General features: G+C 45.4%; 1 protein-coding gene across 1 annotated transcript in view; it reads left to right on the top strand.

The window, feature by feature from the left end:
- The window catches only part of CACNA1E (calcium voltage-gated channel subunit alpha1 E), a 363,660-nt gene that overhangs the window by 208,569 nt on the left and 127,936 nt on the right, over positions 1–27,155 (top strand). The window contains exon 8 of the mRNA XM_060295653.1: positions 15,725–15,828. Within this exon, the coding sequence (XP_060151636.1) occupies positions 15,725–15,828 (104 nt within the window). The remainder of the gene's footprint in view (positions 1–15,724; positions 15,829–27,155) is intronic.

Below are 27,155 nucleotides of genomic sequence, written 5' to 3'. Positions count from 1 at the left end.
AGAGAAATGGAAAAAGAAACAAAAATAAACAAATGGGACCTAATGAAACTTAAAAGCTTTTGCACAGCAAAGGAAACCATAAACAAGACGAAAAGACAACCGTCAGAATGGGAGAAAATATTTGCAAATGGAGCAACTGACAAAGGATTAATCTCCAAAATATACAAGCAGCTCATGCAGCTCAATATCAAAAAAACAACCCAATCCAAAAATGGGCAGAAGGCCTAAATAGACATTTCTCCAGAGAAGATATACAGACTGCCAACAAACACATGAAAAGATGCTCAACATCACTAATCATTGGAGAAATGCAAATCAGAACTACAATGAGGTATCACCTCCCACTGGTCAGAATGGCATCATCAGAAAATCTACAGACAATAAATGCTGGAGAGGGTGTGGAGAAGAGGGAACCCTCTTGCACTGTTGGTGGGAATGTAAATTGATACAGCCACTATGGAGAACAGTATGGAGGTTCCTTAAAAAACTAAAAATAGAACTACCATATGACCCAGCAAACCCACTACTGGCATATACCCTGAGAAAACCATAATTCAAAAAAAGACATGTACCACAATGTTCATTGCAGCACTATTTACAGTAGCCAGGACATGGAAGCAACCTAAATGTCCACTGACAGATGAATGGATAAAGAAGATGTGGCACATATATACAATGGAATATTACTCAGCCATGAAAAGAAATGAAATTGAGTTATTTGTAGTGAGGTGGATGGACCTAGAGTCTGTCCTACAGAGTGAAGTAAGTCAGAAAGAGAAAAACAAATACCGTATGCTAACACATTTATATGGAATCTAAAAAAGAAAAACGAAAAGGTTCTGAAGAACCTGGGGGCAGGACAGGAATAAAGGTGCAGATGTAGAGAATGGACTTGAGGACACAGGGCAGGGGAAAGGTAAGCTGGGACAAAGTGTGAGAGTAACACTGACATATATACACTACCAAATATAAAACAGATAGCTAGTAGGAAGCGGCTGCATAGCACAGGGAGATCAGCTCGGTGCTTTGTGACCACCTAGAGGGGTGGGATAGGGAGGGTGGGAGGGAGACACAAGAGGGAGGGGATATGGGGATATATGTATACATATAGCTGATTCACTTTGTTATACAGCAGAAACTAACACAACAATATGAAGCAATTATATTCCAATAAAAATGTTAAAAAAATAATAGTGATTCATCCATTCTTTTTTTCCCCCCTTTTTCAAGGGTTAAAGGGAACTGAGCTTAACCTATTTAAATAATATTAATATGTCATGTGTGTGGAGCATTTTCTGTGTTTCAGTTCTCAGACTGCTGGCTGTAGTTCTAGTCTTGTCCCTAATGTCTGTGCAACCTCAGGCAGGTTAGCTAACCAATCTGTGCCTCAGTTTCCTCATTGGAGAAAAAGGCTATGGTACTACTATCAGCTTTAAAGCATTCTTGAAAAGATTAAATGTGCAAATGTGGGCAAAATGTACATAGTAATTTCTCCAAAAAGTGTTGACTTTTATTGATATTGTGTGACCTCATGTTGAATATCAAGAGAGTTTGCCTAGAGAAGTTTATACTCTTCAGACTAAATAACTCACCAGGGTTTAGCCAAGAGAATGGTTTGGGGCTGGCTCTGAATGTGAGAGTTAGAGGATCTCCAAACAAGTCCAAAAAGCCCCTGGGGCACCAGACGGCCCTGGCTGGGTGATCAGGGCATCATTTCATCCAGATGGAGTATAACAAAGGCCTTGAAGGATGGCCAGGATTTTTGACAAAGCATTTCTTATTTTTTGAGAGGATGAGTGGCAGTTTTAGATGGAGGCTTAAAAGAATTCCCAGCTGAAAGAACATATGTATATGCATAACTGATTTACTTTGTTATAAAGCAGAAACTAGCACACCATTGTAAAGCAATTATCCTCTAATAAAGATGTAAAAAAAAAAAAAGAACATCTCTACCTCACCAAGCTTAAGAGGACAGAACACAGAGCCCTCCGGCTGGGATCTAGAAAGTTTCAAGTTTACCTTTGACATTGAGAGAACCAGGGTCACCTTCCCTGAGACATGCTTTCTTCCCCATCACCTTCGTGCCCAGAGGCCACAGCAAAGAGGCTGCATTTTTTGCTGCTTTCCCAAAGGGGCTGCTCTCTCCCCTCTTGGTTACCTCCCCCTACTCCACCCCGCACTGTCCGCTGAGAGATGAGTTTCACTATTCTAGTTTCGAGATTAGGGAGAGTTCCCTTAATCTCTGCATGGGGCCCTGCAGGAACCACTGTCCACATTCGTGTTGAGAATCAAGTCTGTATTTTCTGCCTCCCTCAAACCCAGCTTTACAGCTGAAACTGTAGCTGGATGAAGTGGCAGAAGCTACCAGTTTTGTTTTTAATTCTTTCCTGAGCTCATCGGAGATGAGTGATAAAGCCTTTCTTCTTCTGGAGAGGATTAGAGGATGAAGTCCTTCGGTGGCAAGATACACCTGGGAAGGGCTTACTAAGTGATAATTCCTGATAAACCCCCTCTAATCATCCAGTGACTCTGCCCTCTTAGTGATAAAAGAAACCTCTAGGCATTTAATTAACTCTTTAAGAAATCTTTTCTCATCACCTTTTCTTTCTTTTGCTTGTCTTAGATTTAATCAGAGCCATACATTCAGCTTATTAACTTATTCATTTATCTGTTCACTCAGTGAACACTTGCTGAGCACGTCCTGAGAGCTAACTTGGGTTCTGGGGCAGACAGAAAAATAAGACCTCCTCCTTGTTCCTGTGGGGTGTCAAGTCTTGTAGAGAAAGACATACCAGCAAGCCATGATTACAGTAGAGTTGAGTGGCATGGTAGCCTTAAGTGCAGAGAGTGAAGAGAGCAACCAACTCTGGGAAGGCTTCCTGGCAAAAGTAACCTTTCATCAGGGCCTGAGTAGAGGCTTTCCAAGTGAAGAAGGCAGAGAAGGTATTCTAGGAAGTGGGAACAATATGTGCAGAAGCATACAGCTATGAAAGAACGTGGCGTATGGGGGCATTGCAAGAAGTGGGGTGTGGCCACTTGACTTGGTACACGAGGAGGCGGGGGCTGTGAGGTGAGCCCGAGAGGTTGGGCTGGGGTCGCACATGGTGGGGGATTTGACAAGGGCAGCCTTTGGAGGGTTTTAAGCAGAAGAGAGACAGGGTGAGAGATGCTGGTTAGAAATGACAGCTTTCCCCTGCTCTGAAGACTGAAGCCAGCCGTGGCTGGGAATCACTCGTCCCACTTTACAAGATCACCCTGGCAACAGAGTGACTGTTGCACTACTAGCCAGGGAACTTGCTGTGACAAGTCCTTCCAACCTTATCAGACATCGAGGGCAGAGAAGAAACCACTGCTTTAAGGTGTAGACATCAAAGGAGTTGAAACCACATAACATTCAGATGGGATTGCAGTATGCAATTGGTCAGAAACTGTTTCTTCTGCTGGCACTGCTGTTGTAAATACCTGCATGCATAGCTCTGTTCTCAGATATGTTCCACGTTAAAACAACATTTTTATTTCTGTCTCTCTCCCCCTTTCCCACCATACAAGAGGCAGCATAATGTCATGTCTTAAGAGGAAGTCAGACATGGGTTTGGATTTGGGTTCTGTAACATACTGACTACGGGGCCTTGGGCAAGTCCTCAGGTTTTCTGAGCCTGGATTTTGTTGTTGTTTGTTTTTAGCATATGAAATTACAGTTGCACCTCTCCTATACATGGTTGCTATGCATCTAGCTCGTTGTTCAGCGTAGACTAGATGCTTAACGAATGGAAGCCATGATTCTTTCTCCTTCTCAATTACGCTTCTCAATTACAATAGCCTTAGGGTATAAGTCAAAGGAAAATGTGGAGATAAGAATGTTTTAATCAGGTCTTCTTAGTACTTCCAGAAATAGGTCTGACTGGGTCCGTGTTGGATTTGCCATCCAACAGTTTATATGCAGTCCTGTATTAGTCACCCATCGTGGTTGCTCTCAGTACATTCCACCCTAATGAACAGGAACGAAAGTTGTACAAAGAATGGGAAAGGCCAAAAGAGATTTTTCTTTGCAATGGTTCCCAGATTGGGGAAGCAGTGAACATTATTACTTTATTATCTGTATTTTGTTTCAACATTGTTATGCCCCCAAACCAATGGGAGAGCTCAGTTGGGGCATGCACTCTGTGTATCTTAGGGGAAAGAAGAAGAACCAAGGTGAATTCCTAGGAGGGCAGCAGCAGAGTGAACAAGACAGGAGAAATCAGGAGATGAGAAAAGAGAAGGTTTCGAGGGAGTAGTAGAATTGAAACCGGAGAATTCGAGTCCATGAGATAGAGGAGAAGCACAGTGAGGAATCTGGGTCTGAGTGGGAAGGGACCCCACATCTGTTGTCTGATGTAGGCACCTACTCAAGCGAGGAATTCCCTCCTCAATGTCCCTGACAGATGGTCGTCTGGCACAGTGATTCCCATTTTTTTTTTCACATCATGGAACAAATAGAAAATAACATTTGTCTAGCGCTGGGGTGAGTGGACAAAGCTGTTCACAAGTGGAGGTGACTGCCTTGGGGACTCTGGCTGAGCCAGGCTCTGCCAGCGGCTGTGAGAGTTGAGTGGAGTGATGTTTTGGGCACTTGTGTTTCTCCAAGGCCAGTGTGCTTAGAGAAACTCTGATCCAGCAGGACCAGAGTGAAGAGCCTCACCCAGGTACTCTCAGCCCCTCAGGTGACAAATAGGCATGTGGGACTGGGCATTTCATTATCACCAATTATCAGCACCAATGCAGATTAATTGAGCGTGTTTTCTTGAAATCTGAAGATATAGAGACTTCAAAGCCATGGTTTCTTGCTTTCAAGCCGTTCTTACCAAGGAGTAAGAGTGGCTCCTGTGGCCACAAAATAAATGAAACTAACTGGCCTGGGGCTTCTTCAGGGAACCAGCTGCACTTACCAGCCTTACCTAGTGTTTGACATGCAATCGTTAATTAAAACGGGGATGTTCAGTGATAAATTAATTCACCTGCTCTTTGTGGAGGGAATGAAAGCCAAGAAAAATGATGACCTGAAGCTCTTTTCTTGAGTGTCTGCTCTTATATGCTGTGCTGAATATTTGAGTTAGCTAAGTGTTCTTGCTATATGTCAACAGAGATGCCATTTTACAGATGATATATTTATTCCAGAGAAGGAAACTCATGCAGGCCTGTGAAGCAGAAGAATGGTAGTGGTGTTAACAATCTCCTGGTAGTCAACAATGTTACTGAGCATCTCTTGTTTGTAGAATAATATTCTAGGCATTAGAGAGTGAACAGAGAAATAAAAGATGCAGTTCTGTCTTTAAGAACCAGTCAACCCTGATGGAAAGGGAGGACCAATAGGTGAAAGAGACAGAATAACATCTAAAGAGGGCCTGTAATTAAGTACAAATAAAAACCCAAGTGCAGCACTTAATGTTTTGTTTACAATTATAGGCATTTATACTCATGACTTAGCCTTCTTACAGATACCAAGGCCCTTAAGGACTGTTTTCCTTTCTCACTCATCTTGTCCAGAGTACACACTCAAAAATGTTGAATGAATATATATGCTGCTATGGGGTACGCTGGGAAATTCTGGAGAGAAGCAGAGTGACACGCCTTGGGGAAGCCTTCCAGAGACTGAGCAGTGTTCTCCAGTATGAGGGAACTCATGGCTTGGCACAGAGAGGAGAGGGTAGAAGGAAGGAAGAGCTCTTGGGGAGTGAGCAAATCCAAACATTTAGACCACCATTCAGGGTCCTCCACTGTTCATCTTGCCTTCCTCGCCACTGCCCACAGCCACTCTTTGTGGCCTCATCATTCCCACTTCTTTCCCTCTCTTGGACTCTCTTCCTCCATTGATGGGCCAATCTACATCCTTCTCCTACTTCAAGTCCAGGTGACGGCACAGCCCCAGGAAGCCTTCCAGGATATCTCTAGCCTCACTCCTTTCTTTATGAAATCCGATAGCCATGTTCATAGCTCCGTGCTCCAAACCTTCAGAAGAAGTGAGACACATCGTCGTGGTCTTCACCTTCAGGTAGCTTCCAAGGGAAAGCATGAAGGTAGACTACTACGTACAAAATAACCAGAGAGAGCAGGGCCATACATACTTATCAGTACTAAATGATATGGCAGAGAATACAAGGGCTATACAGAGTAGCCTGGGGATCAGAAGTCCTAGTTCTGCTTCTGTAATCAACTAGTGGGGTATCTTTCAGCAATCAACGTTTGACCCTTGGTTCTTCATCCATAAAATGAGGGGTTTGTGCAAGATGCTGTGATTCCTCCTAGCTCTATGTACTGCAAGATGATGAAAGTTACAGTATTCATGTTAGATGCATGGGAAATAGTGATTGGTTAGCTGGACGGGACCGGGGACTCATGGAAATGCAGTAAATGATGGTAACCAGAAGGACTGACCCCCAAGGACTGTAGGATAGAGCCGAGAACCAGCTGGGGAACTGGTTGAAGACCTGTTGCCCTGGTGTCATCAGCACAGTCTTTGTAGAACACAGTGGACCCTACACAAAGCTCTCACAGTGCAGAGGATCTGTCAAGCCTTGTGCACCCTTTGTCCCTGGGCCTCAAAGGAAGGGTCTTCTGAGACTCGTGTCTTCTCTCATTCTCTGAGCTCTTACTGGTGCTTGACTTTCTTGCAAAAAGACATTCAGTCTCTGGTCAGCCCGCCGTGTAGAGGGGTGATGTGTGTTAGCTGATCATCATAGGAAGCATCCTCTCTAAGTGGCCTACTTTGGCCAGCCTGCATATGGCGGCATCAGAACAACACACTCGCCTTTTCCCAGAGCAGTGCAGCATCCTGGCCTGGATGGCTCACTGTATGGTCAACTGTCCGGCTTCCCAGTGGCCCCAGGAACGTCAGCCTCCTCGGCACCCTGCTGCAGTCGCTGGGCAGGAGGACCTCCTCTTTGGCTTTTTTTTTCCCCCCTATATGTTTTCTCTGACCATGAAAACAAACAAAACAAAAACCACTTAGTTACTGCAGAAAAGTTGCAAAGTATAGGAAAAGTATAAAAAGATTTTTAAACAAAATCACTAATTTCTACCCTGCCTACCCCCCACCCCCAGTTATCATAAAATCCACATGTGACCCTGAACCATATAAACAACCTATACAGTTTTATTTGGGGAAAAATTTAAACCCTCTATTGTAGAAGTTTTCAAGCATACACACAAGTAGAGAGAATAGAATATTGAGCCCCTGTGTAACCCAAACCCAGCTTCAACAGTTAAAAGATCTTGAAAGTATCTCTCATCTCCATTTTGGGCTTCCGGGCCAGGGCTCAGAAAGGGAGGTGACAGTAACCTCACATAACAGTGATATTGGAATTATTAGGATTTAACCAAAGAGTTTTCAGGCACAGCAGGGCTCCGAGCTCTGTGGGTTTTGAGGCTCTCACTTGGCGTGGACAACGTCACGGCAGCCTTCCTGGTCAGATGTGGCACTACTCATCCTCCCTCACTTTGACATTTATTCTTGAGTCTTCTTCCCAGGCGTGAGGATAGATTTTCACGGACACGTCAATACCTGTCTGCCCAGCACCAGTGGTGATCACCGCCCACGTCCAAAGTGAGGCAGTGCTTACTGGTCCAAGATGCTGAGCAGAGCTCCCAAGGGTGGTCTCATTGGAATCATGCTACCGCCTGTGGACCAGGGTGGGCGAGCTGTTATTTTCTGGTTCTCCTCTTTGGCTGACTGGTCCTGCTCTGTTTTTCCACTAGTCAGAGAAGGGGAAGAATAGGTGGTGAAATGCCCAATAGGAAGTCCTCCTGGAGGTGCTTTGCATGTGGGCTAAGGCACTGCTGCATCAGTGACGGTCACTGGCCGTCCAGGCAAGTGGAGAAAGTGGCTGCTGGCCATCAAGTCCGGGAGGGTTTGGGAGGGCCAGAATGCGTAGAGAGTCTTGATTACTTGTCACAGGCCCCTGGCCAAGCCAGATGCTGCCTTTGGAGCTTGTTGGTGTGGGGGAGACTGAGCATATGCATTAGATATGCTCAGGGATCTGAGACATAATGAAATGCCCTGCCTCCAGGACTGACAGGTTCTGCCTCCTTGCTGGGTGGCAGCAGGTGGCTGTGTTGCACTCGGGACTCTCTGTCCTCACTCTTTTCCCCTGCTCCCCCCACCCTTCTTTCTTGCCTGGGGACTGGGAAGACAGCTTTCATGTTCTGGCTGCCGGAGCCTAGTGTTGGCTTTCTTCTTGAATGTGGTTCTCCCCTAGAAGGTGGAGACAGTATGGGTAGGATTGCTTTTAAGAGATCTGGAACCAAACGAGATATGGAGAGTCAAGTGTCCTCAAGAAGTTGACCCACTGTGCTTCTAGATTGGAACCCCTTCACTTTGCTCGCCTGGACCTTGGTTTCCTCTTCTACCAACTGATGGATTGGACAGTGTCTTCTCATAATCTTCCAAGACTGTGGCTAGCCTTCCTGGTATACAAGAAATCCACAAGGTTTACTTGCCCAGTGGTTGCACGGTATGCTGGGTGGGCATTGTGTCCTTTCGCTAAAATGTGGGTGTGGTCAAAGGGCAGTGACTCTGCCCTTAGAAACACCATCCACCGTCTATCTATGTGACTCAGGGGCAGGATGTTACCTGCTTTGTAAGGCTGGTCAAAACCCTGATGAGAGGGCTTCCCTGGTGACGCAGTGGTTGAGAGTCCGTCTGCCGATGCAGGGGACACGGGTTCGTGCCCCGGTCCGGGAAGATCCCACATGCCGCGAAGCGGCTGGGCCCGTGAGCCATGGCCGCTGAGCCTGCGCTCCGCAACGGGAGAGGCCACAGCAGTGAGAGGCCTGCGTACCGAAAAAAAAAAAACAAAACACTGATGAGAAAGGGATTTAATGGCTTAAGTCAGATTCCCTATAAACTGTCTCTGGGACAGAGATTTTTGTGGCAATGATTTATTTATGGACTGCTTTCGGGAGAAGCCTGTACCGATAGGAGGGAAGTAGAATAAGTCAGGAGAAAATACTAGGCAGAGGTATGGTTGCAGACGTTTTAGCCTCAGTCGTATCCCCCAGGCGGCTCCACAGTGAGTTGCACCACAGAAGTTGTCCCATGCAGAGGTGAAGGGGCTGGGCCCTTGACACCCCTGCATCGGTGAGTTATTGGTTCCAGGTCACTGTCCCCCTCGGACAGGCATAAACTCCCAGATGAGGAGGGTCTGTCAGCCAGGGGCCAACTTCTCAGGAGGATCCAGGTGTGAGCCGTTAGCAGCCAACACTCAGAGCTGCTGGGGTGGGAGGGGGTGGGTACACCTGCTGGTAAAGGAGACCTGATGGGGGCAGCACAGAATCTGCCACATCCAGGCTGCTGAGAGCCGGACAGGGAGGGAGGCTAGGAGGCAGGGTATGAGGGGGCTATTCTGAATACAAGTCCCTGAGCAAAGAGGGAACGGGGATAGCTCAGGACACGCTGGGAAATGCTCAGATGTGATTTTCCAATTAGGCCAACGTAATTGATGGTTATAGAAGTCAGGAGAACGTCACATTTGAGGGAAGTAGATGGTGCCTAGGAAGGGGTGAGGGAAGCCCTGGGGTTATATGGGTGCTGGCTGCACGGTTATGTACGTTTTGAAAAAATCCACTAAGAGTGCCCTTATGATTCGTGTATGTTTCAGTACAACATCCGCACGGGGCCCCGGGGGCTGCTATCGCAGGAAGGCAGGAGTTCATCCCCAGAGAGCATTCCCTGCCCTCGTTTTTCTTCTCACGTGTCCCCTACCTCTTGACACTTCTGAATCTTTTATTTTTTATTATTTTTTTTTTTGCGGTATGCGGGCCTCTTACTGTTGTGGCCTCTCCCATTGCGGAGCACAGGCTCCGGACGCGCAGGCTCAGCGGCCATGGCTCACGGACCCAGCCGCTCCGCGACATGTGGGATCTTCCCGGACCGGGGCACGAGCCCGTCTCCACTGCATCGGCAGGTGGACTCTCAACCACTGCACCACCAGGGAAGCCCTGAATCTTTTTTTTTTAATCGAAGTGTAGTTGATTTACAACGTTGTGTTGGTGTCGGGTGCATAGCACAGTGATTCAGTTACATATACATATATATATACATATATATATATATATATATACACACACACATTCTTTTTCAGATTTTTTTCCCTTACAGGCCATCACAAAACATTGAGTAGAGTTCCCTGTGCTCTACAGTAGGTCCCTGTTGGTTATCTATTTTATATATAGTAGTGTGTCTATGGTAATCCCAAACTCCTAATTTATCCCTCCCCACCCCCCTTTCCCCTTTGGTAACCATAAGTTTGTTTTTTATGACTGTGTTTTGTATGACTTCTTAATCTTAACCTTCTCCTCCTCTTTCTTTCACCTCCATGATAAACCTTTTCTCTGCCTTTCTGACCTCTGCTGCCTCCTGCCAAGGTAGTTTCTTAGACTGTCATGTGACTCTTTACTCTGAAAGCTTCAGCAAATCCTTTCCTGACCCCCTGGACCAGATCAGACGCACCTGTGGGTCAGCTCCCTGGTGGTCCCTTCATCACACTCATCTCGGTTTAAAGCCGCACAGCATGTGTGAGCTCACTTATTGAATGTGGGTCTCCCCATGACACTAGTTCATGAAGGCCAGGACCTGAGACTGCTTTGTTCATCATTTATCCCCAGTACCTAGGAGGATATCTGTTGCCTAGTACATGGTCCACAAATTTGTTGAACAAAATATGGCCTTTAGGCTCTGAGACATGGACTCCGAGTCCCAAGTCCCTTGGGATGAAAAGGAGCTGTACGCTTGGTGCTGGAAAGAAGTGAGGGGCCCAGGCGAGGCAAGTCAGCTGGGCAGTGCCGGATGCCCAGGCGTCATTCCCTCAGGGGAGGTGGTAAGCAGTTGAATCGTCTTTGGCCTCCTTATTATATTTTTGTGTTTGCCCGTGAGAAGACCCAGCAAAAAGGAACACTGTTAACTTTATTTCCTCCACCTCTTGCCCTCTCTGAATTTTCTCTCCCCGGGATGGTCTGCAGAGGCCTAGGACAGATGCTTTTGCTGAGACGAATGGCCTGGCCTCTTTGACAGCCCAGGGTGGCTGCTGCAGCCCCCCCTTGACCTGAGCTCACTCGGCAGTTCCAAAGCTCTCTCCTGGAGGCAGAGCCTCTAGGCCAGCAGTTCGCGGCTGAAGCCAGTTTTTACCCCCAGGTGTCTTGGCAGTTCCCACTGCCAAGAAGTATCCTGCCCACGATGCCGATGGTGCCCAGACTGAGCCTGCGGCAGGCCAGGCCAGAGCGTGCCAGCGGGTGCCACCTCCAGCCTGGGAAGCAGGTGTACCTGAGAGACCTTTTGTTTTTCCCTCTGAAAGGACCCTGGAATAAGTATCCTCGTTTTTTTCCCAGTTCCAATTCACTCAGCCTCCCCACTCAGCTATATGTCATTCAGCCTCCCTGGCCAGAGCTGCTCTGTGAGAGGCGTGGACATCCAGGAGGAGGCCCTTCGGCCTGTTTTCTGCAGAGCCTTGTGGAACCCTGATGGAGGCCTGTTTCCAAGGATGGGAGCTATAGTACTGCCTTTGCAACCCAGGCCAGGGCTGGGCAGGGACCCCCTGCCTCTTGTCATCTCCATCTCCATCCTTCTTACCAGTCCTCCTCCCACCCCTGCCTTCCACCATCTCCCCCATCACCCGGAGATTAATGTGATAATTGCCATGTGTGCCTGTTTACGCAGGGAGTGGGTGCACTCACCACCCCCAGTCAGGCAGGTTCCCAAAGGAACACATTCCCACTGTGTCAGGCCTGGTACCCGCTGAGCACTCCCTGTGCAGGGTGGGCCGCCACCCCCGACCGCTTTCTCTGTCATCAGCCCCATCCTGCGCACGTGTGCGCGTGTGTGTGTGTCACTCAGGGAATCAGCAGGTGAGAGAGATGGAGGGTAGCCTGCTTGCCAAGTCTAGAGGCTTGACTGGGTCGGTGGGAGGAGAATCAGCATCTTAAATAAGAGGACGTTGACCGAAGAAAAGCGCTCTCATGTACTGCCTGCCACAGAGTGGGTGTTCCATGAATGGTGGGGAGGAGGAAGCTGGTACTCTGTGTGCAGCTGTCTTTGCAGTGAGGGGCTGGTTTACACTTCAGCTGCTCCACAATAGCGGTCTGGGCAGGGAAGGGTCCACTCTCCTGGGGCCAGAATCCAGTGGACCATGTTTGGAAAGCTGTAGGTCTCCTTCCCCGGGATCTTGCAAAGAGGACTTAGCACAGCTGTCCCCTGGCCCTGAAGGAAGAGTTGCTAGGGAGAATGAAGCGTGATGCTCCCGCAGGCAAGGCGCTTGGGAGAGTCACAGAAGCAGGGGGTACAGGGGAGACAGAAGGAAAGGGAGAGGCTCTCCCTCTCACACAGGCAGCCCCTCCTCTGTCCCGTGTCCCGCTGTGTCACAGACACACATGCCCACCCCAGAGGGAACACAGTCACAACTCTGCAGTTGAACTGGTACCTTTCTGCTTGGCGCTCCTGAGTCCCACCTCATATGGTATCAGGGCACTTGCTGCCTTCAGAGTTGTCGATTACTTTCTTCTTTTTTCATCTCAAAAGACACTTCAGTAGTTGTCTCTCCTACACTGGACAGTTTTAAGGTTTTAATAACGATGAATCAGAAGGAGATTGAAGCTCTAATCAGCATGAGAAAGAACCTTGCCATTTTGGAGGAGGGAAGCATGAAGTCCTGGGCTTGCCCACTTCCTGCTGAGGTGTGTTCCCCTGTCCTGGTGGCCTTGTCATCGATCCACTGACAGGCATGGGAGGTGGGGGTGTGAGGCCACCTGGAGAGGAGGAACGGGAGGGGCTGAGGGAAGAGGAAGCCGGAGGGAGAGGCGGAAGGTGTAGAGGGTAGGGCAAGTCTATTAAAAGGTTTGTGAATAATCTCGGGGAGCTGTCAAGCTGCTTTCTCCAGAAGAAACTTGTAAGCTGTCAGTCATCCTTAATGACCCCCTAGGGTTATTAACCCCCTAGCCGCTGGTGCTGGGGTCCTCCCAGATATTCTTTTTCTCCTTCTCTTCCCTTTCTCCTCTGTCCTTCTCATCCAACAGGACCCAGTACCATGGTGGATGACTTTTGTTTTTTCTTTTAAAGCAATTCAGACAAAGCTTGGGGAGAATATCAGAATGAATTTTGTTGGGCATATTTTAAACACGAGAATCATCTTACTCAAATTGTGGTCAGTTATTGATTGGTTGAGCATCTGTGTGTGCCAAACACTTTGTCAGATGCCAGATACAGAAATGAGCAGACAGTGGAGGCTCTTGCCTTAATGTAGGTTAAAGCGAAACCAAAACATTCTCGCAGCGCACTGAGTACAAGGACCCTCTGCATCAGCAGCATTTTAGAGAATTGGGAAGCACATTCCAGACTCGGGGCCTGTGAGGGAAGTCCTTCTCTCCCTGTATTTCACAGGCTGTATTTCCTGATATGTTAATAGATTGCCGTTGAAAAGGAGGTTTTGTAATCAAGGAAGCGTAAGAAATGATGGAGGAAATAAAGTTAATAATGTTCCTTTTTGGTGGATCTTCTCACAGGCTGACACGAAAATATAATCTGCTGTGTTTCCCCAGTTTCTTTGGTTCGAGAAGCTCATTTTCCACAGAACCCATGAACATCTTACAGATTGCTAGCAACGAGGAGAACACAATTTGGGAATTGTTCTTCACTGTGCAGCATCTCTGGCAAATAGTCACCCAACCGAAGTTGCTCTAGCCATCCTCAAAACGTAGCACCGTCACTCCTGGGACCAAAAACAGATTCAAAGTCACAATTTCATCATTGCCATTGCTGACACCAACTAATGTGTATTGGCAGCTGAGCCGTGATCTGGGTGCTGGGAGCAGACTCAGTTCTTGCTGCCGAAGAACTCTCAGGGTGGGGCTGACTGTCTGAGCCATGGGGTGAATGAAACTTGTTGATCTGGAGCACCACCGGTGAACCATCCGCGCTAACCAGTCTTTACAAAATGTTGCATTTATAGTCATGGATCAAGATAGAGCTAGTTATACAAAGATCATTCAGTCCATCCTGTAGCTCACAGGAAGAACCATGTCTCAGTTATCTCAGAAAAACTAGCTTCCTATGTCCATTAAAACCCCCTGTGGCCCTTGGCATCTAATTCTTCTGCATCTTCCTTCTGATATCAGGAGAAATTTTCTCTGCGGTCTGACCCGAATTTGACTGAGCAGACCTGGTTGAACCAAAGAGCCTAGATCTTATACACTGAAATTGGCAGGTCTCTGCTTTTGTTCATACAGTTCAGAAGGTGTTTGTTTGTTTTTAACTTTTATTCTGCTTCATTTGCAAACGTATCTCTCTGAACAGCATAGGGGCAAGACAAAAAGACACGAGCTTGGTGAAAGAGGTTGCCTTAGAAGCTATTTTTTAATGGAAAAATCTACTGTACAGTGATAGCTGCCATGATTAGTGGGAGGCTGTATTTTATAGACTGACATATTTGAATGGGAGGCAGAAGGAAAATGAGATAATTTGGGGAAAAACAAGATAGAATGTCATAGAAGTCCATGGGAAGCAGGAAGACAAGGAATCAAAATATGTTTGCAAAGGTAGTAGTGAGAGGGAGAAAAAGGTAACTCACGGGGATAAGAAACACTTTGCAATAGAAATTCCGAGTTCAGATCTTCATTTCACTAATTTAGCTGTGAATTTTAGGCGTGGCATTGGATTTGGATGGCCTTGTTTCTCCAGTGAATTGGGAATAAAATATCTTTGCAGAAACTTTTGAGTTTCAAAGAGGTATTAAAGTTTGTGTGTGAGGGGTGGAGTGGGATTGGGGGGATTCAAAGCCCTGTATATGTAAAATGCAATTCAGGTGGACTTGTTAGGAAGATTTGGGGTTGATATCATGAGGGGAGACAGTCAAGGCAAAGCTTAGTTGAGAGGTCCATGTGTTAGGACTTTTCAGAATTCTCCAAAACTGTTTAAAGGTCCTTAATGAGACATCCTGCTGAGAGTTGCTTTATGTTTGTTTTGCTTTTTTTGGCTAAGACATGTCGTATAATCCTCCCTCAGCCCCCTACCATTCAAGGGCCTTACGTCTCACTTGTGGTATAAGAATCCAGAATATGGGTTTCCATGCGGTTTTTAGTTCACTGTGTGTTCACATTAGAGAGAGCGCAAGGGATCACTCTTCAAATCTAGATTTATTCCTTCTTTTACCAGAGCCTTCCCAGGGCCAGGCCTGATCTAGCTCTGTACTATTGGACTATGATGGAGGAAGGAAAGCCAGAGCCCAGGGTCACGAGCTGAGCAGGATGTGGATGACATTAATCTCTCCCAAGCAACCTGTCAAGGTGTTTGCCAGCATCCCTGGGATAAAGTGATGGACACAGCCTGCCACAGTCGTTTGAGAACTTGCCCAGTTTAGAGTACAAAGGCTTAGAACTCACATCACCAAACACTGTAAAACCAGTGATTATTTGCATGATCTTAGAAAAGTATTTTACCTTTCTGGGTTCAGTTACCTGCCGAGTGAGGGTGTTAGACCCTTCCAATTCAGGATGTTATGTGTGGCTGACACGGTGCCCTTCACAGCGTACATGGAGAACATGAGTTAATCTACAACCACATTAAATTGGGAGTGAAGTGAGGCAGCGTTTAACCGTATTGCACTGTGCTTTTTCATCACCCTAAATGTGCTGCAGGAACAGAGGCCGTCACCTGGCGGGTGGTCCTGATGAAGCATTAAGGAACCATTTTTCTTCCTTTCAGACCAATGATGCCTTAGGAGCCACCTGGAATTGGCTGTACTTCATCCCACTGATCATCATTGGATCCTTCTTTGTTCTCAACCTCGTCCTGGGAGTGCTTTCTGGGTAAGCCAAATGTCTCTCTCTCCTTTCTAACGATAAACTAGTGTTCCTGACTCCTTGCGGATTCATTCATGTAACCTTCATCAACTGGGCAGCCCCTATGTGCTAAAAGCTGTTCTAGATTCTGGGAGGGCAGTCGTGAACCGTTGTTTTAATCATCTTTAGTGTTCTTAGGAACTGAAAAGTCTTTAGACTGATACAACCTTGAACATGGTAGCTAACGCAAGTCCATTTATCCATCCATCCTTTCATTCTGTCACTCAACAGAGACCTTCTGTGTCAAACACTGTGCTGGTTGATAGACATATGATGTTTAATAAGAAACAGGCTTTACCCTCAAAAGGTTCTTACTCTATTGTGTATCGGACATCAGATTCCATATCTGTGGCTTGAATTAGTATACATCAGTTAACAAGTACTGAACGTTCAATGCCATCGCAAAGAGCACATAAAGTATAAGGCACGGTTTCTGCCTTTAAGAAACTTACGTTTTGCTGAGAAGACAACACAACCACTTGAAACAGGGAACAGGAGTTCTTTTACTGACTAATATAAGATACAGTTCATTTGTTTGGGGGAAGGGACAAATCTATATAGTCTGAAGCTATCAGAAATGGTTTCATAAAGGATTGGGATTTTGCTTGGGATACAAAATATGTAATAGAATAAAATAGAATATATGGGAGTGAATATTCCAGGAAGTTGAGCACCACACCATAAGCAAACATGAAGAAATGGGATTCGTCATGGAGAGTGAGGAGACTAGAATGCAACCAAATTTAACTTGAGTGGAAATTTCATTTGGGAATTGAAAGGCTAAAATAGGAGGGCTAAAACAGGGCCTTAGAGAGGCTTTCATTTTTCTGAGCAAAACTGAACATAATCTCTTGTCTGAATGGCAGACATTCTTGAAATGGAAATTTATAAGGTGGTCCTTCTCTTTAAACGTGGCAGATTGAACCAAGTTGGACATCTCTTATAAGTCCACTAACACAGGAAGTAAATATTGAAAGGACACAGTGACAAAGAGAACAGGAGAGGGTATGAAAATAGATGAGAGATGTCAACAGAACTTTTGAAGCCAGTAAATGGTAACTAATCTAGTGGCACGAAAAGCTGAGGTTACACTGCCTCCAGCGAGGAATGCCAAGAAAAAAGCAAAATGAGAGAAAGGCTCATGAATTGAGGCACCAGGTATGTCTAAAAGCTGGGGTATGGGGGGGATTCTAGAACAAGAGGATTTTTCCCAGTTCCTAGATGCATTCTCCCCGGTACCTTAGATCTCTTCCCCCAGACACTGCTCACAGGTGCCTGTCCCACCCAACCCCCGCACCCCCCCCCGCTCCCCCCCCCCCAGCCAAAGTTAGAAGACTTCCTCTCTGAGGAGGCTGAACCAGAGAAGCGTGGAATAGTAACATCAGGGTGGGGTTGATATTCTGTACTGAAAACGGGAGTGTTACATGAAAGTCCACAAACTGAACGTCATGCTCCCAGCCCACTTCTGCTTGGCTCTCAAAAATGTAGCAATGTGGTGGAGTTCACAGCCTTCCCCTATGGGGGAACTACCCATCTGAAGAGAAAAGACGTCTGTATCCTGATATTTGAGGGTAATCAGAGAAATGGTCCCATCCCTCACCTTCAGTGAGGCTCACCATATTAGTTTCCTGAGGCTGCCCCAACAAATTACCACAAACTAGGTGGCTTAAAAGTGTGAGAGAAATTGTCTCATAGTTCTGGAGGCTAGAGGTCCAAAATCTGGCAGGGCCATGCTCCCTCCAAGGGCTCTACGGGGGAATTTCTTTGCTTCCTCTTCTAGCCTCTGGTGGCTCCAGGCATTCCTTGGCTGTGGCTGTGTCACTCCAGTCTCTGCCTCCATGGTCAAGTTGCCTCCTTCTCTTCTGTCTAGAATCTCCCTTTGCCTCTCTCTTATGAGGACACTTGACATTGGATTTAGGGTCACCTGGATAATGCAGGATGACCTCTTCATCTCAAGATCCTTAACTTAGTTACATCTGCAAATATCCTTTTTCCAAATAAGGGAACATGCACAGGTTCCAGGAATTAGGATGTGGACCTATCTTTGGGGGAGGGGGCCACCAGTCAAACCACTACACCCAGCATTCTACAAGCCCCAACCATTCGTGCAGGAATTTCCAGTAAGCCTTTTGTGCTTTGCTCTTAAATATAAACACACAGCTAGGGGTCATCAGCATTCAAAGAAAAGGTCCAACACAAAAGACAAAATCAAAATAATAAATAGGAAAAAGGAACTTGAGGGAACAGGAATAATGCAGGGAGTGGAAGATAACTTTTTAAAAGTATAATTGATATCAACAGAGATAGAAGAGAAATTATTTTATCTACAAGGCAGCAGATTGCTATTTAAAAAAGAGAACATTTAGCAGTTAAGAAGAGCTCTTGGAAATTAATGTAAAATAATTAGTGTAAAATTTATATTAATGTAAAATTAATTAATGTAAATATATTAAAATGTAATAAAAATAAATAGTAAACGGTTGGATTATAAAGTTGATGAAATCACCCAGAAAGTAGAACAGAAATAAGAAAACTAGAGGATTGGTTCAACATTGAACTAATAAGAATTCCATAAAGAAAATAGGGAAATGGAGAGGAAGAAATTAATAAAGAAAAATACCAAAAATGTTCTCAGAACTAATAAACTCATACCGCCAGATTAAAAGATCGGTTGAGACACGTGCAAGGATATTCTTTCTAGCATTAGTTTTTGATGGTGGGGACTTGGAGACAACCTGGGTACCTATAACTAGGAGAGTAGTTAGGTGAACGTAACTCTTGGATGACATACTATGTGACAGTCAGGAGCAACAAAGACCATGTACATGTTAAAAAAAGAGTTTAGTGAAAACAAGAAGGAAACAGTATAATACCATCCACATAAATTAAAAAATACATGTACACATAATATACTGTTCGTAAAAATTCATTCAGATAAAAACTATACATTGAATATAGTGTAATGGTTGTTTGTATGGCAAGGAGATGGGAGGTGGGTGTGGAGAAAAAAGGGAACAAGTGAGTTAATAATAAAAATGCCAACTGAGCACTCAACACAACAGCTGAGAAGAGACTACACCAAGATAAACCATGACATTTCAGAGCATCTGAGTAAAATAATATTCTGGAAGCTTCTGGTGCTTAGTAAGGAGATGAATTTTATCTATAAAGAATCAGGAATTAGGATGGCTTTGGACACCTCCATGACATTGAAAGTTAGAAACCGATAGAGAAGTTCCTAAAAAATTTTTTGGAAAAAAATTTCCAAGATAGAATGTTTATACCTAGCCCAAATAGCAATTATCTATGAGGATGGAATAGCAATATTTTGAGACACTTTCTCTGAAGAAGTTACTGGAGAATGTGAGTCCCTAAAAATAAAGAATTAATTGAAGAAAGAGAAGGACCCCGAGACTCATGGAAACAAGGGATTCATTAGAGAGAAAGAAAGGAGATTTCCAGGATGATGATGAAGGGAACTTAAGGATAATAACTGTCAGAAGTCCTAGTGAGCAGCAAGTTCAGATTTGAGTAGGATGACAGAGGGCTCTAAAAATATGTTTAAGAAAACAGTGAAATTAATATGTTTCCCAATGTGTATTATTCTACCTACAAGAGTTTAAGTTTTTCTAAAACTATGTATAGGAGTATATAAATATTTATATGTATTTGCACACACACACCAATCTAAGCAATTAATTCCACAAAATACAGAAGTGTTACCACTAAAGTAATATAAGCAAAGTAAGTACTCTATACCACTCAGCTGTCAATCAGACGTACATTGTTCACACTGGATTTTGAGATAGCCCCTATGGTGCTATAATTGCCTTAAGAGGATGGGGGAGAATAAAGATGGGGGAGGAGAAGGGAATGTCAAAGACTAAAATCTTAGGTTCTACAGTGGGGAAGTCCTTAAGTGATAACTAAAAGTGAAATATCAAGAAAGAACAGTTGTGTAAGTATAATATTTATAAAATTGGAAATGAATACTAGAAGAACCAGGTAAAAGAGTTATAAGTGGTTGCCTTGGGGAGTCAGGTTCAGGGGTGAGAAGGGGTGAGGCAGTGGGCTGCTATTTTTTCATTACAAGCTTTAAAAACTTTTGACTTTAAAACTCAACATGCATGACTTGGAGAAAAATAGAAATTAAATTTTAAAATTACTGCGCACACACAAAAAGTGCAGGATGAAAGGAGTGTATAAGACTATTCGTCTAGCATCGTGGGGGGAGGATTGGCCTGGAGAGAGACCAGATACAGGAGGATTAAGGAGGAAACAGCCATATTAGTCAACTCTGTGGTACTAAGAGCCTTGGGTGACTTGTGAAATGGTTATGAAGGAAGGACAAGAGACAGTGTGAAGAAGTTCTTAATAGTGTATGTCTTGAGTGGAGAGTCATAAGACATAATGCGATTTCTTATGTATGTACTCATTCAGTGAGCATTTATTGACATCCTTTATGCTCAATAGGTAATTCTCTCCACATAGCCTATAGCTACAAGTCACCTGCTCTACCTCAATGACTGCCCAGGAGGGACCTGACCATAGACTTCTTTCTTCTTGTATTTCTACTGAGGGGATAATCTCTTGTTTGTATAATCTTAGCCGACATTCTTTGTCCTTACTTGTCCACATTTTAGTTGAGAAAATTCAAGTCAGATTCTCACTATTGAATAACAGGTCATTGATATTCCAGATAAGGTTCCAGTGTGGGTTGAGGATGTGTCATAACAGAGCTGGAAATGGGACAGAGCACTGCCCCGAAACACAATTCCTGTCTGACCGTGTCCACTCTGATGGACTAGCTCTAGTTTGGAATTGCATCTTTGAATTCTCCTACATCCTTCTCTGGGTGGGAAAGCATGGGAGGTTGGGAGAAATGGGAGCTTGGGCATCTGACAGTCACGGGTGAGATCCTAACCCTGCCGCTTGTTAGCACTGTGCACTTGGACAAGTTACTCTGAGCCTGCTTCCTCCTCTGTGAAATGGGATAGCCATATCCCTCTCCCAGGCAGAAGCCGAGCCCAGGTCTGGCATGGAGTAGCCGTCAGCTCTTACACCCTTTGATATTATCGATGTTCGTTTACTCTGCCTGTTAGGTGCAGGTGGCTATCATCTGAGTAGCAGCCTGTGATGGTGGGCTTGAACCTGCCGCGAGGCCATCAGTTCCTCTCTGACTGGGAGACGGCCTCCTCAGGCTGGGAGATGAAACAGAACTGCGTGACATATGCCTCCTTAGCACTTCTGGAGAAGCCTAGGAAGTGACAGCAGCAGCTGGGAACAGCTGGTGTGAATAAATTCCAACATTTCAAGGAGTGTTAACAATAGGGGCCTTACAGGCCGGGGTTGGAATATTTCTGTCCTGGTTTCTTTTTCTCGTTCTGATGCTCAACATGTATTGGGTTTCACTGGTGTCTGCAGAGGGTTCGGCAGCAGCTAGTTCTGTGTACAGGGCTGCGGGGGTGGGGTGGGGGGGTATGGGCTCTCTCTCCTGCTTTGTCTGGTTCTCACATGCCCCTGGAGGGGATGGAGGCGTTCTCCTTCGAGTAAGAGTTTGCTTGGGAGTTGCACTCATAAGCCAGGGAAAAGCTCTGAAGGTTTTATCTCTGGGATACATGTTCCCAGTGACCTGCAGGCAGTTTGAACGTTAGGTACCAAGGTTTCCTAAAGCAGGGAGAAGGCAATGGAAGGAGGAACCCCTCTGCCGGGCAAGTGAAGAAGAGTCCGGTGAGTGGGGGCAGGCAGCCCGTACCGGTGCTTATGGCCCACCAGGTGTGGAAGTGATGGTTGCACCTGTCCCAGGGGCACGGGCCTAGGTGGGAGGAGGGCTCAGAGGTATGTCTGTCAGTTTCAGTGTATTTAAACAGGAAGTGTGGATAGAAGCTTTGTCGCATTTTTACTTGTCTCAGAGGAAATGGGATTTGATGAAAACCATTAGTTTAGGCTTGAAGAGAAGCAGAGCTTCCTGTCTCCATGGAAACAAAACAGGGTTGCTTAAGTACATCCTGAAGTGCAGTCAGGGGCTACAGGGCAGAAGGCTCATGCAAACAGAAAATGACCCTTATCCCATCGCCTCTGCTCTCTGCTCCCAGGGCTTCTGGAGAGAGGGAGGTAGGCTTGGGGGAGCAGCTGTGCTATCTCCAAACCAGGGCAGGGACAGCCAAGCCAGGGACTGCTTACACATGCACACAGGGAGCATGTATGTAAAGCATGTCATAGTTTTCAGAGCACCTTTGCTTAGGTAGACACTATCTTTATTTACAGATGGGAAGAGGGCGGTTTAGAGGTGCTAACCCCCAAGTAGTTGCTGCCAGAGGTGTGGCCAGAGGTAATAATTTCCCACCTTCTGGTTAGGGACTTGTTTTAATACACCTGCACCAGGTGGCCTCCATCCAGGAATACTGGCACCCAATGTGGCACAACTAGAGCAAGTTGGCCAGTGGTTAACCTAGAATATCATCCTGACCATACAGATGTTGGTACGAGTTTTAATCTGCACCTACATTGAAGCATGTACTTATTCTCATACACTGGTCTTCAGTACACAATGTGACCTGGTACATACAAGGTAGAAGATGCCAAGGCCCACTGTCCAGGTCCTCTTGCCCTCAAGACTAATAGGGAGTGGTGGACTGTCCGTATAAGAGGAGGAATTCTTCTGGTCGCATCTCTTGAATGAGTGGAGTGGCTCCCATGACTGGCAAGATGACTGTGGTCCGTCTGTCTTGTCACCAACTCCTTTGCTGGGTAGGTTTGACGATTCAGTGCAATTCAGCAAAAGCTGATTGTGTGGCTACTGTACTTAGAACACCACGCTAGACTCTGAGATTACAAAGATGAGTAAAAGAGATTGTAGATTAATTAAGGAAGTCATTCAAAATACATGTAATGGTGTCTAAATTCAATAGATCCAGAATTCTAGCCCTATCAAAAGTTAAAGGTTCATATGTCATGTATTTTGGGCACCTACTATCTTGTGAAGCATTGCTGAGAATACAAAGGTGAGTAGGACCTAGGTCCTGTCCACAGGGAAGAGGCTAATGAATGTACCTTCAATATTAAATGTTGGATATCCTGAGTCACCTGCCATTGCTTCCCTCTGGATGTTAGGAGGCGGCACTTGAGCATTTCCCAGGCCTGACTTGAGATAGGAATGGCTGGTGGTCTTAAGAAGGAAATTGTTCATGCCCAGATCGGTGGTCCAGATGAGCGCTCTGAGGGGTTGGTGGGTATCAGTTTGGCCTGTGTGTGATCTTCCCGAGGCAGACTGACATCGAAGGAGACTGGCTAAGATAAGCGTGTGCATGGAACACACGGTAAGTCTCCTGCCAGGATTCCAGCACTGGAATCAACTGGGAGGAATTCAGCGAGCAGGTCCTGAGTGCTTGCTATATGTCACTTGCTCCTAGGGCTGGGAATGAGATCAGACAGGGACAGAGAGCTGCTACCCTCAGGGAGCTTGTAGTCTAGGTGGAGAGGTAGAGAGATAGCACAGGGTGAGCATTTATATTAGATGGGGGCAAGGATCAGGCAGGACCACCTGAAGAAGGTGACATTGATGCATTCTTTTGAAGAATGAGTAATGGCCAGCAAGAAGAAGGGAAGAGGACTTTCCATCAGGTTGGTAGTCAGGAAGATGTATAATGAGAGGCCATTGTGAGTGACTGGAGTGAAGCATGTCGGGGGCTGTAGAGGAGGTGAAACTAGAGGCAGCGGCTCATCATGCAGGGCCCCTCCTGTGGGCTGAACCTGAGTTCAAACCTGACCCCTAGAGCTCGTGGGGGGCGGGGTTCTCAAGCTTAGCGGGGAAGACAGCCAGTTTGCATTTGAAGATGATTACCCTGGAGAAGCGAGATTAGAGGCAGGGAGACATGTTTGGAGCAACAGATGAAGAAAGAAGCAGAGAAGCAGTGAGGCAGAGGGGAGTGGTGATGGAGAAGGTGGACCAGATCCAGGAGGTGTTGGTGGGATGGGATCTGCATGACTTGGTGACTGTGTGGGTGTGTTTGAGTGTGTACTGGGGGTGGAAATAAGAGGGAAGTGTCTTGGACTACTTCTAGATTTTTTTAAAGTTTTTTTATTGAAGTATAGTTGATTTACAATATCGTGTAAGTTTCAGGTGTGCCACACAGCATATGTATATATACAAACACACACATGCACACATATATATTCTTTTCCAGATTCTTTTCCCTTGTAGGTTATTACATAATATTGAGTATAGTTCCCTGCGCTATACAGTAGGTCCTTGTTGATTATCTGTTTTATACATAGCAGTGTGTATATGTTAACCTCGGCCTCCTAATTTATCCCTCCCCTAACCCCTCTTTCCCCCTTGGTAATCATAAGTTTGTTTTCTGTCTGTGAGTCTCTTTCATTCGGAATTGAGCCACTAGGTGGTCGAGGGAGAAGACAGGACAAAGAGGTTTTGAGGGAAAGAGTTTAGGTTTTGTACCTATAGGGTTTGAGAAAGCGTAACGCATTTTACACCTTTGGCGAGTTCACAGCAGTAGTGTAGGGTTTGTTTTAGGTTGATTTTTTTTTAAGCTGTAATTTATTGAGACTGTGCTATGCACCAAGCATTGTGCTAATCTCATGACACATATTGTTTCATTTAATCCTCACCATGACCCTTGAGTTAGTACTATCCTTTATAAATAGGATAGCTGTGACGGGAAGGTTTGGTAATTTGCCTAAGCTCACAGAGCAGCAGGTTCAGAATTTGGATGGAGGTCTGGCCGGACCCCAATACATCTTGCCTATAGTTTAAATGTCCTTGTTAAAAGGAATTTATCTGGGATCTAGTATCGCAGAACTCGATGGAAATGAAGGGGCCCTTGGTGGCTGGTGGGACATATACAGCTTTCCAGTCCTGCAGACAGAGATTTCATGTCAAACACCTGTAATGACCAGAGTAGAGTGTTCATATTTCCCACCTTGACTGGAAGCATGCTCCTGGATGAGTTGCTTGCCCATGGGACTCCCACATAAAGCTCTGAGGGTTTGTGGAAAGCGTCTGCATTTCCCCAAGAAGCTGTTTTGTGTATCAGTTGTCAGAGTTGTACCCTAGAGTGTGATAAAAATTATTTGAGGCAGAAGGGACTATAAGTGTAGTTTACTCCTGGCCTCCATGTTATAACCGAAGAAGTCTGACCAGAGAGTGAAGAGACTTTCTGAAGTCATACGCAGCTATTTAGCGGCAGATCTTGACTAGAACCTAGTCCTCTGGTTCCCTGTTCAGAGTGCTTATTTCCTCTGCGCAAATGGGGATAGCTTAGTAGTAAATACAGACTCTGTCAAGAGCGTACCTGGGTTTGAATCCCATGTCCGTCACTTGTCATCTGCATGACCTTAGGCAAGGTGCTCCACTTTTCTATACCCTCGATGACCCGATGGCAAACAAGGATTCTAGGATCCACCGTGTAGGATTGTTGGGGAAACTAAATCAGCTCATTCACGTTAAGTGTTCAGTACCTGGGAGATAGTAAATACTTAATCAGTGTTAGCTCTGAGTAGCAGGTTTCTTCTCTCCAGACCTTGGTTTACACCTCAGTACGTAGGACTGGAAAAGAGTCATTTTTACTTACCAAGTCCCCCCATTGAGTCAGTTAGCATGAACTCGGGTGTTTTCAGATGCCACTGGTCGGGCTGACCACCCATGGCACCCTGTTCCCTAGAGGGAATAGTAATGATGGATCATTGGACCACCCCCCTGTACCTCCACATGTGGCCATCACCTTGGACACTATACCTCCTGCAGTTTCTTAGCAATGCCCTCTGCTCCTGTGGTCTGGAGTAAGCCTTGCCCCCTTAGTTTTCCTTGTCGAATTCCTGCTCATCCCTCATCACCTGTTTCAGCTTTGACTTCCTTCATGAGATCTTTCCAGATCCATACCGCCACTCCCATTCTGCAGTTAGGATTAAAATCTTTCTCCCATATGCTCTCATAGCACTATGTACCTGTCCATTAGAACCTATTACTCAGTATAACATTACACTATTTTGTTATGTCATTTAATAATAATGCTAAAGAAAAGAGCTAACATTTATTGAAAGCTCGCTATCTGCCTGATACTGTGCTAAATACTTTATACACATTATTTTGATTAATTTTATAACAGCCTCACGAGTAAGGTAGTATTGTTAACCCCATTTTATAATAAATGAGGAAATGGAGGCTGAGAAAGTTTGAGTCTTAAATATGACTTATCAGGGGGCAGAACTCTCCTGTCCCGCCCAGGATGCACCGTCTTCCTTGTATTGGAGTTATGAATGTCCCTGTCACCTGTTAGGCTTTATTCCTTTTTTTTTTATTGTTTCTTTTTTTTGGCTGCATTGGGTCTTTGTTGCTGCGAGTGGGGGCTACTCTTCGTTGCGGTGCGCGGGCTTCTCATTGCAGTGGCTTCTCTTGTTGCAGAGCATGGGCTCTAGGCACACAGGCTTCAGTAGTTGCAGCATGCAGCCTCAGTAGTTGTGGCACACGGGCTTAGTTGCTCCGCAGCATGTGGGATCTTCCCGGACCAGGGATTGAACCCGTGTTCCCTGCATTGGCAGGTGGATTCTTAACCACTGAGCCACAGGGAAGTCCAGGTTTTATTTCCTATGTTGGAGATGGCTTTCCACATAATTGGACCTCTCTTAACATCTTAGTGCCTTATCTTGTGCTCAGTACATAATTGCTGATTGAAGGGAAACCAACTAACCCCAGGCCCCTCTTAGAAGATTTCTTACCCCCTTGTGGCATTCTGGAGAATAATACTGCAGAGGACTATGAAGAGGCTGGTATCTTGAAAGTCAGGAGCACAGTCACTAGCATTGGGGATCCAGGGGAAAGCCCAAGAGCGGCTGTTTACTTTGCAGAGTGGTGGTCCCTGCTTGCATCTAACAGGTGTTACAAACATGCAATTGTCACATACTGAACATTTTTTCACATAGCTATTGATTTTTTTCTTTTAGTTAATTGCTTATGTCCTTTGCCCATTTTCCTCTAGCCATATTTATCTTTTTCACATGAACTTAAAATTTCTATTTATATAGTGAGGATATTAATCCATATAAATCACATGTGGCAAATATTTAGGGAACAATCACTTAAGGATAGTTAAAGCTGTCATCCTAGTGGGAATTGTGGGCAACTAAGTCTGTTGGAAGCACAGAAAGACTAAAGCAGTTATTCTTTTCTTTTCTTTTTTTTACCGTAGAGCACTTCATTTAGAAAGCATTTCATGGGTATTCATTGGTTTAATTCTCATAGTGACTCTAGGAACTGTGTTGTCAGGAGACTGAAGTTC

The sequence above is a fragment of the Globicephala melas genome, chromosome 1, assembly GCF_963455315.2.
Source record: "Globicephala melas chromosome 1, mGloMel1.2, whole genome shotgun sequence".
NCBI lineage: Eukaryota > Metazoa > Chordata > Mammalia > Artiodactyla > Delphinidae > Globicephala > Globicephala melas.
The sequence above is the reverse complement of the archived record's forward strand: the minus strand, read 5'-3'. Positions and strand labels throughout refer to the sequence as shown.